The sequence below is a fragment of the Phytophthora parasitica genome (genome assembly GCF_000247585.1).
Source record: "Phytophthora parasitica INRA-310 unplaced genomic scaffold supercont2.12, whole genome shotgun sequence".
NCBI lineage: Eukaryota > Oomycota > Peronosporomycetes > Peronosporales > Peronosporaceae > Phytophthora > Phytophthora nicotianae.
Genome location: NW_008648998.1, coordinates 1,055,402 through 1,073,621, shown reverse-complemented (window position 1 = coordinate 1,073,621; position 18,220 = coordinate 1,055,402). Strand labels below are relative to the sequence as shown.

Sequence of the window (18,220 nt, the reverse complement as noted above, 5' to 3'; positions counted from 1 at the left end):
ATAGCCCATGGAGGCTTAGATCATTTATCTTATACAGCACACCTTGCTCTTGTCTAGCTTTGGTCACGTTTTGGTTTTGTGACTAAACCTTGTTGAGTCACTCACTTGAGGGGTATTTATCAGCACTGCCCACTAGAATCATTTTTATCGAATAGGAAGCTGGTAGAGCACCATCAAAGCTGCTAGATAAAGTAGCGCTCGCTTGGGTGTTTAATTCAGTCAATGTGTCGCAGCTAATTTCGGTAGAGTTAAGTTGGACCAGATATTGGTGCTCCACGACGATTACAGTAAACAAAATCCTGGGTATATTTGAGCTAACGCTCAATACATATACGTACTTTTTAACCAAGCACTTAAACCATGTGGAGGTGTTAAACAGCTTTAAAATGCACAGTGTTCTTCTTGTTCGAACTCGTACATGCAGCATGTGTGCTTACTTCATAAATCCAATCGAATGACAGAATAGTACAACTCAGACATACTGTAAGATTGTAAATATGAAAATCACATAAAACATAGGTGGCAGCGTTATTCATTCTATCTCATTAAACAAGTATTGTTCTTCTTAAATTATGTGTGAAGCTTATACAAGTCGTCTTCCGAGGCTGGCAGATAGGTTAATACACCCCTGACGCGAAGCTTGTCGCCAAACGGGCTACTCACGGTTCCTTGGACCTTCCGAGATACTTTAGCACTCGCTTGTAAACCCGGCTGAGCGTAGTCACCTTGTCTGCTAGCATCCGGGACGACAGATTGCCAATGAAATCTCTCGATAGTGCGTCAAATCTACCCACGGCACAGACCACCCGCCGTCCGATCATAATTTTCCAAGGATTGGTCACGCATTTTTTTTTGTCTGGGCCGTGACGCAACATTGATCATTGCCCCACCAAACCGTGACATTACATGTCCCTAATACGGTAAAGGTCGTGCTTTCCTTTACCATGAGTGGTATGCAAAAATACATATATGAAGGCAATAAAATAAATATCTGTCAAATTAAACAACCTCGACGAACCATCGAACGTCGGCGTTATGTCTTGCATTCAATTGGTTCTACTGTACTAATATTTGCGGTGGTGGTGGTGGTGGGGTGCGGGTCTTCAAGTCAAGCTAACAGACCGAATTCGAGTAAATGACACCTAAAAACGCAGCAATCCGATGTATTAATCAGGTGTATGAATTATATGGTCCAGGTAGACGACGTACGAATTGTAGTATATTTAACCAATTAGTAGCTGAATTGTACTCGTTAAAATGTATGAGCTACAATCGAAAGCGTCAGAACGTCTGCAAGACACAGCAGACTGTTCTATATTTTGCTTGTCTGTAGCTACAGCGTCCGAGATTGAAACCATTTATGATCGCACTGTACTTCTCAAATGCACGAATAGACATTATTTTTAAAGGGTGCAAGGGTGCTTCGCTTTCTGCTAAGAGGGTCAACAACACAAATACGGTACACTATAGATTCAAACAAATTATTTTGAGCTTGCCACCAGTTTGTAGAATTATCACAAATACTTATCATTAATTCATTAATTACAACTAGTGGTGTGTTCGTAGTTCGAAGAACTGTCGTAGGGGGTATAGCAGATGTTTTTGACCGAACGACCTTCGGTCGACCTCATCTTCGGTAAACCTTGTCCGATTGTTTGATTCCAACCACGATTACATACTCAATCCAAGATGTACAGGGAGAAGTCAACAGGCACCGGATCGAGCCGATTGGAACTGGGATTCTGCGGGCGCGTGAGCGGACAGTTGACCAGCGCCGTAGCTTGGTGATGTTCTTAAATTATGGTGTGAACATCGCTCTGCAACACGAACAAGTCACATATTCTGATCAAACTCGAATAGCTAACAAACAACTTACACTTGGGCGTGCGAGCCAATCGTCACCCATGCTCACGTTTGCCTCCACGATGCGGACAGTCTCGAACGCTCGATCAACAGCACCGGATATTGTTCAGTCATACTCGAGTGCCACAAACCTGGTTCTTCAAGTGAGAACAGCACTGCGCGACAAGAATGCGGTGCCGCGCCTGCGACGAGAAGAGAAGAGACTCTTGTTAGGCTGCTGTCGTTGAACTGCTCCAACGTCCTCGTCGCACACGATCAAGAACTGGCACCATAAAGCGTTCATGAATCCTTCGTGCTTTCATCTGGCGATCGCATAGTCCCTTGCCGTAGCAGCCATATAGAAGAGCTCACAGTCCATTCAGCCCGAGAGTACACCCTCCCTTCGACGGCAATGCCACCAAAGAAACATCGCAAGAGAGACGCAGCCGATAAGCATGCATCGGACAACGTGATGACCGGGCCTCGTTCGACACCAACGATGATGCACGATCTGGCATGGCCCATGATCGATCAACCCACGACGAGATATCAGTCTCCCCTAAAAAAAAAACTCAAGATCACGTTTGAAAAACACAAAAGAAAGGTTTTTGATACAGTCGACGGCAAGTAATTATCAACATGACATCCATCACAGCGACTACTCTACATGCTAGCGAACACTTGCTGTCAAACAGACTTCATCATGCACATCGACGACAACGACAAGGACGTGTGCGCATCAGTGCGCATCAAGGCGCGTCTTCTTTTGATTGCATTCGACACAGTCCGCGGTTTACACTTCCTACGACACTACTTTGGTGAATGACAGGCGCCGGAATCGTTCAAAGAGCAGCAACCGGTAATCAGCCATAGAAAACATGAACATACCGCACTCTCACATGATATCTGCATCAGGCATTCAAGCAAGCACAGCAGGACGACCCGTTCGAAGCGAATCAGCTTCTTATCTCTGTCTCGCTACTTAATGTGGATATGGATGACCCTAAGCTTCCGCGCCCAGGGGATGTAGTGATGATCACACCAAACAAACTCAATGTCTACCGTAACTGCTGTCAAATCGACGCCAAACTCTACGGGCTCACTAAGGTCAACATCTCGTGAAGCTACTCAACATTGCATCAAGTAGTGTCGGCACACCGTTCAAACATCTCGCAGCAGTCAACCAATTGGTGAGCCGCTTACTCATTTCATTTTGTCAGTTCATCAACTCATGCTTTTCTGTCAACCCATTCATTACCACTTTCGTGCTCATTCACAACAAAAAAAAATCTTCGATGTTTGAGAACTACGCTTCTCGGGCTCCAGCCCGTACGCCAATCGGCTTACTATTTCAAGGTCAAATCGACAAAAGTCATGTTTTAAATTGAGACCAAACAAAATCAGCACTAGAGAGTACAAGAAACATGTGCAAGGCCCTTCTTGGAAGCGAAGAAGAGTCACCATTGAGTGGTTGAATGAGCGTCTGTGAACCAAGTATACGCATCTGGAGATGGTTGGATGATAAAGTTGAAAGGGAACACATGTAATGTCAGTTTGTCGCTATCGTTGCTGCATCTCGGGGGCGTGCTGTAAAAACGGCTCCAATTTATGAAGTCTGCATTGAAGTGCCTCCATTGCCAGGTGGAGGATACCACCCGATGGATATTTTCTCAGCGTTGTACAGAGTATCCAAGTCTCGTCCGTCTTTTATAGCTGCTGCTACTGCGTGGGCGCATGGGGAGTCTGTGTCCTGCCAATTTCCACAAGTACATTCCGCTCCAGGTAGATCCACTAAACGCCAAGGGTGTATGTATCCGAATTCCGCTATAGGACCGAGATATTGTACGTCGTACGCACCACTAAACACGGAGTAATTTGGCATGATCCAGCAGCCTTGATGAGACCTGCTCTCTTTTTTGCGAGCTTCGGCACCAACGTAGTGGATGGGTTATTGTCCAACCAAGCAGCAGCCAGTTGCCTCTTTGGTGACACAAGCTCTCTCAATTTTCGAAAGTACAACACAAAAGCATCGAGAGGCTTGGCGATTCGACATTCGCTCCTGATCCAGTTGTTGGATTGTTCTGCTAAATTTGGTGTGGTCTCTCCGTACGTCGGCAACTTAAAATGATCTCTATACATATGAAGTCGTACCCACGGATGAGGGGAGTGCGTCATGCATGACACGCAGGCGAAAAATATAGATCAGGCACTTCCGTGGCTGCACGGCGTCTCAGTCGCCTTTGGTGCCGCCCGGCTATAGCGGTAGGGTGGTGAACGCGCTTCCCCGCGTCGACTTCGGTTCCGCGGCTCACCTGCCGACGACATACAGTATGCAAAGTCATCCTGGAGACAGCCACTGGGCAGCTCCAGGCGACAACTCTCCTCACGGCAAGGGGTCGCTCACAGCAGCGTCCTCCTCAGTGGTCGCAAACCACTGTCCCCCGCTCTCCGAACCCACGAGCCACTTCAATCTACCGCCTCAGTACGCACCAATGCCCTGTTTGCCCTGTCACCCTCGCTCAGTAAGTCTTTCTTCTCTGTTGGGTGAGGCCGGCCCCGCAGAACCGCAGAACCCCACGCGTATATTAGCTGCTTAACCCTGCCCGGTACTGGCTGAATCGCAACTGAGAGTTAGGCGGCCACCGCCGGCCGTCCAGAGCTCTCCTACGAAGACTACTCCTACCTACCAACTATGCACGTGGTCTCCTGACCGTCCAGTTCTCCCTTCGACGTCGCCTCTCCTTGTTGCACTCTCTTTGTCGTACCTGACGCTGTGTCACTCCTCCTGAGCGATCTTCTCTCGGCGACTGCTCGCCCTCCACGCCTTTTCAGCTGCTGGCCGCCACCTCCAGCCACAGATCCTAGCGCACGTCAGTCGCTGACTGCAACGTTCTTCTTTAGCTGTCTTCAACGTCACTCTCCGTTAGGTCGATTGTCACTATGTCGGGGTCTTGTGCGACGTCAACACTGTGACGCGCACGCTGCCTACTCGACATCCCCTCCAAGCTCGTCCCCGAGCTTGCCGCCGTCCAGCAACGCTTCGTACTCCGCGATGCTGAGCCATCGTTTCTCCACTGGACCGTCCTCCACGGATCTGTACTCGACTTGATACTCGAGTACGTACCGTCCCGCCCGGTTACGCCTTCTCCGTCGTCCCCATTCGACAATGGGTCCATGTACTTCAATGTGCAGGGGATCTTCCGGTCTTGGTTGGTTGCGAGATCTTCCACGTCCCCGCAGTGTCTGCACCGTCGCGCCAACCTCGTCGTCTCGCTCGCCTCGTCCTCCGACTGGGTGTACGGCATCTTCCTCGTCGTAACTCGCGTCGGGGCTCTTTGAGTCATCCTGTTGCGCCCCTTCTTGGTCGGAGACGTTCCCTGGTCCTGCTGCCGCACCGGCCGCACTTGCACGTCTCTCGCAGCTACTGGATATTCCAGCATCGTAAAGCCTACGATCCGCGTCTGCACTAGTCTCTTCGGTGCTTGTGGCTCCCTGCTGGTCACGATCAGCACGCCGTCGAGCAGCTCGGGTATCTCGAGCCGCTCGTGCATCAGACCGCGCTTGTCCGTGGCTCTGTACTTCGTCTTCGACGTCGTCATTCGCATCGCTACTCAGCGTCTGTCTGGTACGCGCCTTCTTACGAACTGAGCCCGACGTTGCTCGAGTCCGCCTTTTCGTCGTCGCTCCGATGCGGTAGGTTGGGGATCGGCCACCGCTATTCTCGGCCTCCCCGACCGCTGCCACACTATTCTTATTAATCTCTGCCGAGGCTGCCATTATCCCCGACTCTCCGTCTACCGTCCTTCTGTCCGGCATACCAGAGGATGTGGGTGCGGTTGATTGACCGCTGGATTTCGTTACTTGGCGCCGTTGATTCGTGGCCCGCTCGGCAATGCGCCGCCTCAAAACTTGTCGAATGTGCTGTCGTATGTCCGGCGATGCACCTGATCTTCGCTCATCTTCTTGTGTCGTCTCCACGGCACCAGGCACAGTTTCTGGCAGTCCAGGCCGTATTGCTTGCCCGGGTTCAGGCCGCAGTTCGTCCTCGGTTACTCCCTGGAGGTCGGCAGCCTCGCCGTGTTCTACTACAGGTTCCTCCCAAATCTCCGACAGCCCACCACCGTCTTCTTCGTCTAACTCTGCCACTGTCTGCCGTGCTATGTCGTCCAGTAAACCCTCTGGGCAATGATAAGACGTCAAGAAACTACAGTGTGTCACTAAAGTGTCGCCAGTGTCGTGGCGTACGAGCTTCCAGTTGTCGTAGCCCACGTCTTCGACGACCTTGGCTGGCCCAACCCACCGATGGGCTAGCTTCGTCACCCCTCGTCCTTTCGGTGGCCTCAGAATCCATACTACGTCTCCAACCTTGAACTGTGTTGTTGCCCTCGTCCTTTGATTGTAGTACTTTTCTCGTCGTGCCTGGTTTTGTGCCGCCGCTCTCCGTGCAGTCTCGGTCGCCACTCGCACATGTTTCACTAGATCTCGGTGGTAGTCTGCCCACTGTCCAATTTGACTAACTCCACTTGCCCTCAGTAGTTCGTTGGGCGCTTTCAGTCGACGTCCCATAAGTAATTCGTTGGGCGAAAAGCCTGTGGTGGTGTGGCGCGCCCCGTTGTACGCGTACACCGCGCACGGTAACCATTCGTCCCAATCCGCCTGGTCCTCCGCAACGTACATAGCCACCATGTATTTCCACGTACGCTGGAAGCGTTCCACTAGTCCCAACAACGCTGGTCTGTATGGAACAGGAGTTGCCTGGCGCGCTTGCAGTAGCGCGATCAACTCGTCGATCACCCTGCCATTCAGTTCTGGAGCACCATCCATCACTAGCTCCCGTAGTGGTCCATGAACCAATACGATCCGTTCCACCACGAATAGTGCTATGTCACGAGCCGTGTGTGCGGGTACAGGGACAGCGATAGCGCATCTCGTGGCGTACTCGACTGCTGCAATAACGTATCGGTTTCCACGCTTCGTTACGGGTAATGATCCAGCGACATCCAACGCCCACCTGTCACCCACACTACCTAGTCCTTGGCTTCTCAGAGGAGGGATGACCTCTTTTGGTCGTGCCTTCCTCGTGCCGCAGTCACGACAGCTCTGCACCCACTGCCGCACAGTCGTCCTCATATCTGGCCACCAATACGTAGTTGCCACTCTCGTGTAGGTCTGTGGTGTCCGTAAGTGGCACGCAAATATAGAGTCGTGAGCCTCCCTCAGAACTTTGTGTCTTAGTGCCGCTGGAAGCACGACTCGTCGCTCGCCATCTACTGTCTCGACGTACACGATTCCATTAGCCTCAATGATCCGCTGTGTTCCGTGCCGTCCTGCCGCCTTCAATCTCTTCGTCTGTGTGTCTGTGCTTTGACACCGACGGATCTCTTCGTCCGTCAACTGCCCTGTGTCGCCTGACGCCTCTCGTCGCTCGCCAGGGTCTCTATCGCCAGCGGGGGCTACCGACTCGCTCACTTGTAGTACCGGTGCCCTGGATAATGCGTCGGCCACGACGTTCGTAGATCCGGGCCGATAGATGATAGTAAAGTCGTACTCTTGTAATTGCAGCGCCCAGCGATGCAACCTCCCAGTCAGATCCTTACTACGCATCAACCAACTAAGTGCCGAGTGATCTGTGACCAACTCGAACTTGCGTCCGTACAAATAGGGCCTGAACAACTTAACAGCCCACACCACCGCAGCACACTCGAGGTCCGTGATTCCGTATTTGGCCACAGCGGGTGAGTTCACCTTGGACGCGTAAGCAATAGGCTGATCCCCTTGTCCTTGGTCTTGCATCAGTGCGGCGCCGAGGCCTACCACCGAGGCGTCGGTGACTAACTTAAATGGTTTTGAATAGTCCGGGTACGCCAGCAAAAGTCGAGCAGTCAGCTCCTCCTTGAGCTGCTCGAACGCTCGTTGTTGCTCTGGCCCCCACTCCCACTCTGTACTCTTCCTTAACAGCTTTGTCATCGGGGCCGCTTTGGTCCCAAAGCTCGCAATATAACGTCGATAGTACCCCGCCAAATGCACAAACCGCTTCACGTCCTTCTCGTCTTTGGGCACTGGAAATTCCTTGACACTCCTTACTAAACTCTCCATTGGCCGCACGCCCTCCGCGTCCAATTCATGACCAAGGTACTCTAATCGTGTTGCTGCGAAACTGCACTTCGACACCTTTAATGACAAACCCGCCTTCTTTAGCCTCTCGAGGACCGTTGCTAACTCGACTACGTGCCTCGGTACGCCGCCCTTTGAGAAGATAATGACGTCGTCGAGGTAGACCAGACAACATTGCCATGTAAGTCCTCGTAGCACCGCATCCATCATTCGTTGAAAGTGCCCGGCGCGTTGACCAACCCAAACGGCATCCTGATGAATCGAAACAACCCGCGTCTCGTGACGAACCCTGTTTTATCCTTGTCTTTCTCAGCCACCGGAACTTGCCAATACCCAGCGTGGAGATCTAGACTCGTATATCGTTGTGAACCGTGCATACTCTCCAGAGTATCGTCGATCCTGGGGAGCGGGTACACGTCCTTGACCGTAATTGCGTTAAGTAGTCGATAGTCGATACAGAAACGAACAGAACCATCCTTTTTCTTGACGAGGACAACGGGGAACCCCCAGGCTCCGCTACCTTCCTCGATCACTTCGTCATTAAGCATCCTGTCCACCTCCTCATCGATCACTTCGTGCTCCTTCTGTGCATGCCGACGTGGACGCACTTTTATCCGGGGCTTCGTTCCCTGTGTGAATTTCATGTTCTACGCTAAGTGTCGTCATCGGTGGACAGCCTTGGCGTGGTTCCAGTTGTGTAGGGTAGTCCCGTAGTAACCCCACTAATAAAGCGCGATCGTCGTCGTCCATATCACCAATCTTCAACTGATCCTCGTTACTTAATGGTTCCTGCCTTACTCGGAGCACCTCGTGTAACCACGCCTTGACCTTGTCGTTCTCCAGTTCGCCATTCGCCTCCAAGAGGGACATGTTCTTGTCGAGAGGCACCCAACTCCCGAGCGTCTCACGACTGGGTAACTTCGTCGTTCTTCCTATCAGATTCATTATCGGTACTCGGATGCGTCCACCGCGCACTGTCGTCAACGTAGGCGCCAACAGTAAGTAGGGTTCCTTCCTTCCCTGCGGAATGAACATGCCGACCGCGCCGTCGGCTGCTTCTACCACCAAGTCCACGTTACGTAGCATCTGCGTGTTCACCCTGGCCTTCCTGACTAATCTCACTTTGGCAGTCACTGTTCTCGTCTGTGCATGCCTGTTGCCGATGCCGGTGAACGGCATTACCACCTTGGTATCGTCGTCATACCACTTCATCTCACTTGCAACAAAGTCGATCTTGACGCCTTGTGCGTACATCCAGTCTTCGCCTAGCAGGAAATCGCTCGTCTCGCTGTCTACGAGTAATGCATCTACCTGCACCCGCTGTCGATACTGTGTGACGAACAAGAATCGCCACACGCCCAACACACGGACCGCCACACCACTAAAGCCTTCCATAAAGTCCACTGGAGCTGCCACACTCAACTTTTCTCCATACGCAGCCCACGTCCTGCCAGCGACTGAATACTGCGCACCCGTGTCAATTTTGATGTGCTTCTTCTCTCCGCTGATTTCCACCGTTGCGGTCGGCAAGAGGTCGATCGCAGGTGCTTGGACAGCACGAAGCTTGCCCTCACGCACTGGGTCTGCTTCGCCCAGCTTCCTCACTAACACTGGTTGCTCGTAGATGCTACCGCTGTGGTAGTCATAGTGGCGCTGCCCTCGCCTCTGCCGTCCGAACTTGCGCAATGCGTCATTCGCGTGAGGCAACGCGATGCCCACAGCCTCAGCCTCCTCTTTCGTCAGACGCCGAGCTCGCCTTATGCCGTGGCGCTTCACATCGTCCATCGCGACGTACGTCTGTTCTGGGTACGTTGCATCCTGCTTCCGGGCCAACAACTGTCGGCGTTCCTTCGCCAGCGCTTTCGTCACTCGCTTCTCGAAGCGTCGACGAGACCTTGACACCTGTAATGGCGTATCTTCACGCTCACTCCAATCACCATCCGCAATCGCACGCAACCCCGTAGCTGCAGCTACGAGCTGTTGTGCTACGCCCTTTCTGGTGTCGTTGTCGCCTACGACGTTACCAGCCGCCAAATGCTCCAGTCTTTTGGCCTCCTCGACCGCCAACTTCGCGAACCCGTCCACCAATACATCTTTGCTCGCCTTGACGTGCTTTAATGCGTCCCGAGCACGCAAACTCCACGTCAATACATCACGAAACTCATCAGTCGGCTCTGACATCTGCACACGGGACTCGTGCATCACGTCTGGTGACACGTGAACCTTTGCTGGAGGGTCCTCTCTCTTGGACGTCGCCGCTTGTATCTCTCCTACTGTCACGGGAGGGTCTTGGCCTCGCTCAGCCTTGAGCCGTCGTAATCGCCCACGACGCTTCTCCCTCTTAGTCTTCCGCCGTACCTCTTCCTCGACTTGCCGCTGCTGGACTTCCCCATTAACGGCCCGCATCCGCAACGCGCGCGCTTTCGTCTCGTCGCTGCGGCTCATCTCCGACACGATGGTCGCCATCAACTGCGCCGGCGTCAACTCCTTGGGATCAGTACCAACTCCACCGTAAGGTTCCACCACGTTCGTGTCAACGACCACACCGACGTTGTCTACAGCCTCGCCATCCGTCGTGCGGCTGTACAAGCTGTCTTCATCCTCCACGTACGACTCGGTGGTTATAGGGCGCGCGCCACCTCCAATTTCCACCACTGGGTACCCCAAATTCCCTTCCGTACCGTCCTTAATTTCGTTCTCGATCACCAGTGTACCCTCGTGCGCGACACCCAACGCCTTGCTCTCCTCGCTGTCGTCGCCATCCCCAGTCTTGACCATGTCACTTGATTCTCTGTCATGCGCCGTCCTGGGTGTACCGCCACCCGAATTATGGGCCACACTGCCTGCACTCACCCTTACCGTCTTATCGCCGGACCCGCGCGGCTCCGCAGTCTCATACACCGTCCTGTTCCATCCATCTCCTTGCGACCGTTGCCCGTCACTTGCTCGCACCGGCCGCTTACCTTCCCGAATCGTGGAAGCGAGCAGCCGAGTCGGGTTCTCTACGCTCGCGTGGCGTTTCCCGAGTCTGCTGTGTCTCTGTCGTTGTCATTAAGGTTCTGATTGGCACCAGTCTCTCCCTCCATGTCCTGCTTCTTCAAGTCGCAGTCGTAAGACAGGTGGCCGATCTGATCACAATAATAACACTCTCTCATGTCTGAGTTGTACGGTACCGCTGTCCTGTTCTTCATGTTTTCTTGATAGCGTCTGTAGTTGCGTAGTCTGTCTTCCTTAATCATCAGTGGCTGTCGTGGTCCGTAATTGCCCAGTCCGCCAGAATTACGAGCATATGGACTGTAACGACCTTCCACTTTCCGTGCTTTGCCGAACCGTTTTGCGTTCTGCCCACCGCCCTCTCAGCGATGTCCATGCTGCTGCTGAGGCCTCGGTTGGGGAGCTCGCTGGTCACTGCCATAGGTTCGGGTTTGCTGTTGACCCTGAGGAGCCACACTTTGATTTAGAATGGTTCCCTGCGGTACCAACTGGTACCCACTTAACAGGAGTGAAGCCGCTTCGAGCCAGTTCGGGGTGCCCTTATCTCCAGTGCCGGTAACCACTAATCGCCCTTCTCTATCGTACCTAGGTTGGCGTCGGCCAACTAGCTTAGTCGGAGCTCCCAGTAATCCTTCGTAGCCGGTCACAACACTCGCCAAGTTATTTTCCAGGGTATTCACCAGTGGGGCTTGTCCATGTGGGGCAGCAGGCACTGTCGCCGCCTGTTGCTGCGACGTGCCAGTCCCCATTCCTCGTTCTGCCTGTTTCCCGATCGCCGCCTCCAAGCCGACACGGTAGCCCTCGCCATACTCGCCAACCTGGAAGACTGCAATCCGTACGGCCTCGTCAAGTGTTTGTGGATAGTGTCCACGTACCGATGCCGCTGACTGTTCGTTTTGCATTCCACACAGGAACGCATCAACCAGCCACTCCTCTCCGATTCCTCTGTCCGCCACGATCTCACGGAGCACTTGGGCGTACTCCACAAGCCGTTCTCCAATCATCTGGCGTCGTGCGTTCAAGCGGGCGACCACTTCAGGTGTCGAGCGCTGTACCGTATACTTCGCCCTCAATAGCCGCGCTAGGTTGTCCAGCGTCTGTTCGTTTTCCGGGATCGACCCAGCGATGGTGCCGAACCAGCGTAATGCTTCACCTTCGAAATTCGCCGCTGCTTCGAGGTAGAGCTGGTGCTCCTGCCAGGCCACCCCTAGCGTCGACTGCTGTCGTTTGATCTCATTCTGGATACTCCGAAGCCACGTCGTCACGGGTAGAGCGTCGTCGATGCCTTTGAACTTCGGAATTCTCAACTGCTTCGGGTTGGCCTCCCTTGGCATCACTATGGTCATCGGTTGCTGCACCGCCGTCGTCGGTTCCTGTCCCTGCTGTCGTGGTGCTGGTGCCGCCGGAGGTTGCTGCGGTGCTGGAGGTGGTTGTAGACATGCTGGTGGTGACTGTCCAGCTTGCCCACTGACCCCAGACTCCACACGACCACTGTCATCACTGGTTCCAGTTCCCATGCCAACCCCACTCGCAGGCTGTCTAGTGTCTCCTCCGTCGTGTCCACCAGATGCTCCGCCACCGGTGTGCACCATCATCACTTCCACGTCGTCGCTTGTCCTTGGCGTCTTGCCGGTCGTCACGCGAACGTCCGCGCTCGTCGCTATAAAGCCAGCCTCGTGTCCAGACTCCAATATGGACACTTCCAGTGGTTTCGGTCTCTTCTGCAGACGCGGGGCGTCTCCGGCCTGATGACTCTGCTCCGTCTGGTGTTCTTTTCGCTTCTTAGTCATAGCTTCTCTAATACAGATAACACAGTTCGTCAGACTCCTGTTCTGATTCGCGTCACTTACTCATTCCTCTTCTCTCTCTCTCTCGCTCTCTCAGGGTTCGAGCCACTAAAGGCAAGCTCGCTAAGCACGCTCAGAGTACTCAGCCCAGATGCCCCATGTATGACCACCATGAAGTCGTACCCACGGATGAGGGGAGTGCGTCATGCATGACACGCTGGCGAAAAATATAGATCAGGCACTTCCGTGGCTGCACGGCGTCTCAGTCGCCTTTGGTGCCGCCCGGCTATAGCGGTAGGGTGGTGAACGCGCTTCCCCGCGTCGACTTCGGTTCCGCGGCTCACCTGCCGACGACATACAGTATGCAAAGTCATCCTGGAGACAGCCACTGGGCAGCTCCAGGCGACAACTCTCCTCACGGCAAGGGGTCGCTCACAGCAGCGTCCTCCTCAGTGGTCGCAAACCACTGTCCCCCGCTCTCCGAACCCACGAGCCACTTCAATCTACCGCCTCAGTACGCACCAATGCCCTGTTTGCCCTGTCACCCTCGCTCAGTAAGTCTTTCTTCTCTGTTGGGTGAGGCCGGCCCCGCAGAACCGCAGAACCCCACGCGTATATTAGCTGCTTAACCCTGCCCGGTACTGGCTGAATCGCAACTGAGAGTTAGGCGGCCACCGCCGGCCGTCCAGAGCTCTCCTACGAAGACTACTCCTACCTACCAACTATGCACGTGGTCTCCTGACCGTCCAGTTCTCCCTTCGACGTCGCCTCTCCTTGTTGCACTCTCTTTGTCGTACCTGACGCTGTGTCACTCCTCCTGAGCGATCTTCTCTCGGCGACTGCTCGCCCTCCACGCCTTTTCAGCTGCTGGCCGCCACCTCCAGCCACAGATCCTAGCGCACGTCAGTCGCTGACTGCAACGTTCTTCTTTAGCTGTCTTCAACGTCACTCTCCGTTAGGTCGATTGTCACTATGTCGGGGTCTTGTGCGACGTCAACACTGTGACGCGCACGCCGCCTACTCATATATTTCACCCAGTGCTATTTCGAAATCCCCGGCAAATATGTTGCTGCTGCTGGTTTTGTGATTTTGCGTTCCGATTCGAATAACTTGTAGTCGTTTCACAGTCGCAATTGGCCATTTTCAAGATTATCACGCGCTCTCTGTTCGGTAATGATTTTTTTTTCCTTCCTGGTGATGTTTCCTTTTATATGGCGATATTCAAGTTAAGTATGACAACGACGAACTTGCGAATGATTAACATACCACTAGCGATGGAACTAGCAATTTTCGATCATTGTCCGTGAACACATGTGCATCGCGCTAGCTGTTTGGACGTGAGTGCTGAAGTGGAGTCGTCAGGCAAAAGGTCGGATGCTCTACATCAAGTGTTGGAGCGTAATACCTACGCGGTGGAATGGTGCAATTACCTCCACTTTTGTGATGTCTTCAGCCAAGAATTAAATAGTGCATCGGTCTTCCGGAAGCCTATTATAACCTCCGTGTGTCCGCTGCTCACATCGCCTGCCCAATCAACGCAATGGCAGTCGCAGTATCACATGCTTGGACGGAATTTCCTTCTCAAGCAACTACAGTCCAGCTCATTGGACTCGACATCAGCATCAAAGTATAGGGAACATGGTCGCAAGGATGGATATGGTGCCTGAGAATCCTCGACAACACTCATACCAGCTCGCTCTAATTGCCGTGTATTGCTGGCTATTCGGCTGGAACAAACTCACGAAGATGAAATACTGCCGGTACCGTGCTCTCAAACGTCGGTCATATCGCGTGGCATCATCGCAAGATGTTTGGATACAGCGTCCAACTGTTGTAGACTATTGCGCACGGTGGATTATAACACGAACCTGCAAGTTGGCGAAGTGGTAAGGGCTCTCAAAAGTGTAGCTGAATGCGCAGGACAAAATCCCGACAGCTACGGATTGCATTCTGTACGAGGTGATGGCTGTTTTCAACGCTGGGTATGATGGCCTCTCAGTCAAACACTTTGGTCGCTGGAGATCGGCTGCTGTTGAGCGGTACACTCACATAGGCGGCAGGCTTTCTTCAAGAATGGCAGTTGGAATGGTGGCAAAGCCTGCTTTGAAGCGAAATGAAGGCGAGTTCTTTATCCGCGGGTCAGGTGCCACCTCGGATGAGGCTTTCGATCGCCGGCGCGACACCCTTGTATTTGACAACTTGGACAAAGATCACAAGCATGGCACTTTGGTGCTGGAGTGCTTTTCCCACGAGGCGACTCTAGATGATTGCAAAAAGACTGACTGCTGTGGCCTCATTCTCGCCACTCGTAATACCTTCTGGAACGTGTTAAAAGCATACGAAGGCCAGAACGCGGATGGTGTTGTTGGTGTCACTGATGGAACCTATCGCCTTCATTTTGGTGAGACCTTTTCATTTTATGAGTAAAGTTTGGATGGACTAACAAGCTTCGTGTTTTTACGTGACTAAGTGGATGGACCTTGGTCGATTTCGGTACTTACACGGCCCACTACGACAAAAAGCGTTATGCCAAGACATATGTGCCTTGGGTATACATGTTTGTCCGAACAGAACATCATGTAGCCTACGCGACGATGTTCAAAGCGGTGCGGAATTACGCATCTATCTTTTTCAGCATTGATCTAGTACTGTCGTTTGGCAGTTTGGACCGAAGTCAGTGCATTGCTAGTGCCTTTAGAGAAGTTTTGCCAAACATTCGTTTGCTAAATTGCTATCCGCATCTCGCACGAAAGCGCGGTGCATCCGACAAAGTCGGCCTCCTCACGAAAAAGTCTTTCTACGACGATGACGTGGCTGTCAACATCAGGTACCTGAGCGTAGCACGTTCTGAGGAGCAATTTAAGGCGTTGCCTCGGCTATTTGTGGATTATTGGCGCAGTGAAGGAGAGGTTGGCTACGCAAACTGGTTTGAGGATACGTATTTAGGCTCAACGTGGATGTTCTGGTACTACCGGTCTGCAATTCCTTGTGTTACGCCGTCAAAAATGCACTTGAATCCCACCACAGCACTATTAAGAAAACGTGCGTGGCATCCCTTCGCTCCAGTACGTCTGTGGTGTTGAATGACGGGATACCAAGCATTTTATTTCATGAAGCTTCGCAGCTATTCCAGCAAAGTCTTTACCATTTGAGTGAAGGTAGGTGTCGGAATCAACAACTTTAGCAGCTTATGGCGTCTAACTATTTTGCGGTGGTGCAACAGGTCCGTTATGCAGTGAGTCTGTGGAAAATACCCAGCGCCTACTCGACAACAAGAAAAACTACTACAAGCTGAAAGTACCGGTTACTAGAGTGCTGTTCGGCGTGCTATTCAACGCGACCAAGTTCTTAAAATCGAGCAAGAACGTCAACGGATCCGACTTAGACAGAAGAAGAGCGCAACGGGTAGTACACATACACGGTGAAGTTTTTATTTTACTAATTTATCTTTTTAGATACTTGAACTCGCTGGAAGGAAAACTACCAGAGGATGTTACCGTTCGAAATGCTGAGCGCTATTGCCTGTCGATCCACCAAGTAAAACTACTGCATGTTGAACCCGTCACGGACTTTATTCCCTCCGCCCGCATTTCAATTGAGTAGGTAGGAACAGTTTGTTTTCAGATATTTCGTATGCGTTAAGTATTTTTATTAATATTTTTGTGTTACTGCTATCGCTCGGTAGATTCAAAGCGTGCGTCGCAAGTATGTCTGCGATTGCGTTATGTTTGCCCAGACAGGCTGGCAGTGCTCTCACGTTTTCGCTGCAATGGTTCTACAAGAAGAGGTGAGCTTAAAGCGCCTGCTAAGTGCTCTACCAACGCGAAAGGCAAGTGGAGGTCAGCGGAAGGCGAAAAGTTGCCTTGCGAAAGACAAGGCAGATCACCAATTTTCTGTCAACACTTTGATCAAGCTACATCTTGAGAAGCCAATGTCACCAATTCACTGGCAAGTCATGCGAGATTTCGAGGTAACAACAAAAGCGAACACGACAAAACTCGAGAGTTTTTGCGGGACGGTGGAGTCGTGGGGTGACGATGACGGTGTGTACTACTGGACTGTCGAATTTCCGAAGCTTAAGCAAAAGCTTAGGCTGGAATGTCAAGAATTGGCCGAATGTACACACGAGGCGTACGTTCCAGGAAACATCAAAGCATAGACCAAGTGACGTTATGTGTAATTGACAAAAGTTAATTTGTCATCTGGTGCACATTTATAGACGCACTTGACTATATTTCGGTTTTCTCCAATCTGGTTAGCGTATTTTTGCAATTTTTGATAATAGAATTTCCACTTCTTATATTTCACGTTTTGGCGCCATTTCACGCATTTATTCTTCGTCAAAACAAGCCAAAAGGCACGCTTCTCACTCCAGAAGAGAAAGGTAAGGTTCTGGCCTACCGAGACTGCAATCTATGTAACAGAGCGATCGCTGCGAAGATTGGACGCAGCGACAAGGCCATGCGAACCTTTCTAACGCAACGGGTGAGCATAAGTCCCCCTAAAAAGCGAGGCAGAATACTCAAAGTCTATGCTCGGCGCATCTTTCGGCTTGCTATTCACAAGAATAGATCATCGCTAGAGATCGTATTCGACTTGAGGAGCGTTATCAAGTATTCTACCGTGCTAAGAGTGCTCAAGGCACCAAGTTCGCGAAGTTTGCTAAGCGAAAACCCGCTCCGGCCATCAAGAAACACCACAAAAGAGCTCGCCTTGCATTTACTCAAAATAAAATTGGTAAGAACACGTACTGCCGACTTGTTATGTTTACAGATGAAAAAAAAAATCAATTTAGATGGCCCTGGCGGTTATCGCTACTACTGGCATGATGTGCGACAAGATTCTGAATTGTTCTCGAAGCGGGTGAGTGGCGGAGGAAGTGTCATGATGGCGTTAGCTGGCGCGAAAAAACAAATCTGGCCATTCTAGAGGGCCGTCAAAGTTCTATCGATTACGTTAAGACGCTGCGTGAGAATCTGCTCCCCTACGTTGAAGACCTCTGCACAAACAATCAGGTTTCTTGACCAATATTTCAGCATGATAACGCGTCTGTTCACTCTGCTCGTCGTACCAAGAAGTTCCTACGGGATGCCAGTGTCTGCACGATGACATGGCCGGCTAAAAGTCCTGATTTCAACATCATAGAGAACGTTTGGGGGATTCTAGCTCGTTGAGTTTATGCTGGAGGTCGTCAATATGAAACATCAGCCGAGTTAAAGCAAAGTATCGTGAAAAGCTGGGATGAAATCTCGCAAGACTACATCTAGACGCTGGTGAAGAGTATGCCAACTCGGATTGAACAGATTGTTTTACGCCGTGGAGCCCCGATCGACTACTAAGTGCAGAAATGACTGGTGCGTCTATAGTTTTGCACCAGCTATAAGTGTGTTGTTCGCTTAGTTCAAAATCCGTTTAGTTTTCTTGCAACCTGCTGTGGTCTATTAGTTTCTAGTATTTTTAGAAGACATCAAATACTTCCTTTT

General features: G+C 51.8%; 4 protein-coding genes across 4 annotated transcripts in view; 3 read left to right on the top strand and 1 right to left on the bottom strand.

Moving 5' to 3' along the window:
* Positions 1 to 2,545: 2,545 nt before the first annotated feature.
* PPTG_07647 (hypothetical protein) lies at positions 2,546 to 2,964 on the top strand (the record flags this gene model as incomplete). Its single annotated transcript, XM_008901924.1, has 3 exons — positions 2,546 to 2,584; positions 2,672 to 2,701; positions 2,758 to 2,964. The coding sequence occupies 3 exons, from the start codon at positions 2,546 to 2,548 to the stop codon at positions 2,962 to 2,964; spliced, it is 276 nt and encodes a 91-aa protein (XP_008900172.1).
* Positions 2,965 to 14,600: 11,636 nt separating this feature from the next.
* PPTG_22171 (hypothetical protein) lies at positions 14,601 to 15,247 on the top strand. The gene has a single exon (XM_008902065.1). The coding sequence runs from the start codon at positions 14,700 to 14,702 to the stop codon at positions 15,162 to 15,164; it is 465 nt and encodes a 154-aa protein (XP_008900313.1). The 5' UTR covers positions 14,601 to 14,699; the 3' UTR covers positions 15,165 to 15,247.
* A 23-nt stretch (positions 15,248 to 15,270) lies between these two features.
* PPTG_22170 (hypothetical protein) lies at positions 15,271 to 17,954 on the top strand (the record flags this gene model as incomplete). The annotated part of the gene is made up of 7 exons (XM_008902064.1): positions 15,271 to 15,802; positions 15,862 to 15,895; positions 15,961 to 16,274; positions 16,423 to 16,868; positions 17,320 to 17,474; positions 17,533 to 17,600; positions 17,904 to 17,954. Exons 1-7 carry the CDS (start codon positions 15,293 to 15,295, stop codon positions 17,952 to 17,954), a joined length of 1,578 nt encoding a protein of 525 aa, XP_008900312.1. The 5' UTR covers positions 15,271 to 15,292.
* A 224-nt stretch (positions 17,955 to 18,178) lies between these two features.
* PPTG_07645 (hypothetical protein) overlaps positions 18,179 to 18,220 on the bottom strand; it is a gene marked incomplete at both ends in the record, with an annotated part of 3,007 nt that continues 2,965 nt past the window's right edge. The window contains one exon of the mRNA XM_008901923.1: positions 18,179 to 18,185. Coding sequence (XP_008900171.1) covers positions 18,179 to 18,185 — 7 coding nt within the window. The remainder of the gene's footprint in view (positions 18,186 to 18,220) is intronic.

What these genes read in the sequence shown, in the direction of transcription:
- PPTG_22171 (XM_008902065.1), top strand. Translation starts at nt 14,700, where the DNA reads ATGGCTGTTTTCAACGCTGGGTATGATGGCCTCTCAGTCAAACACTTT.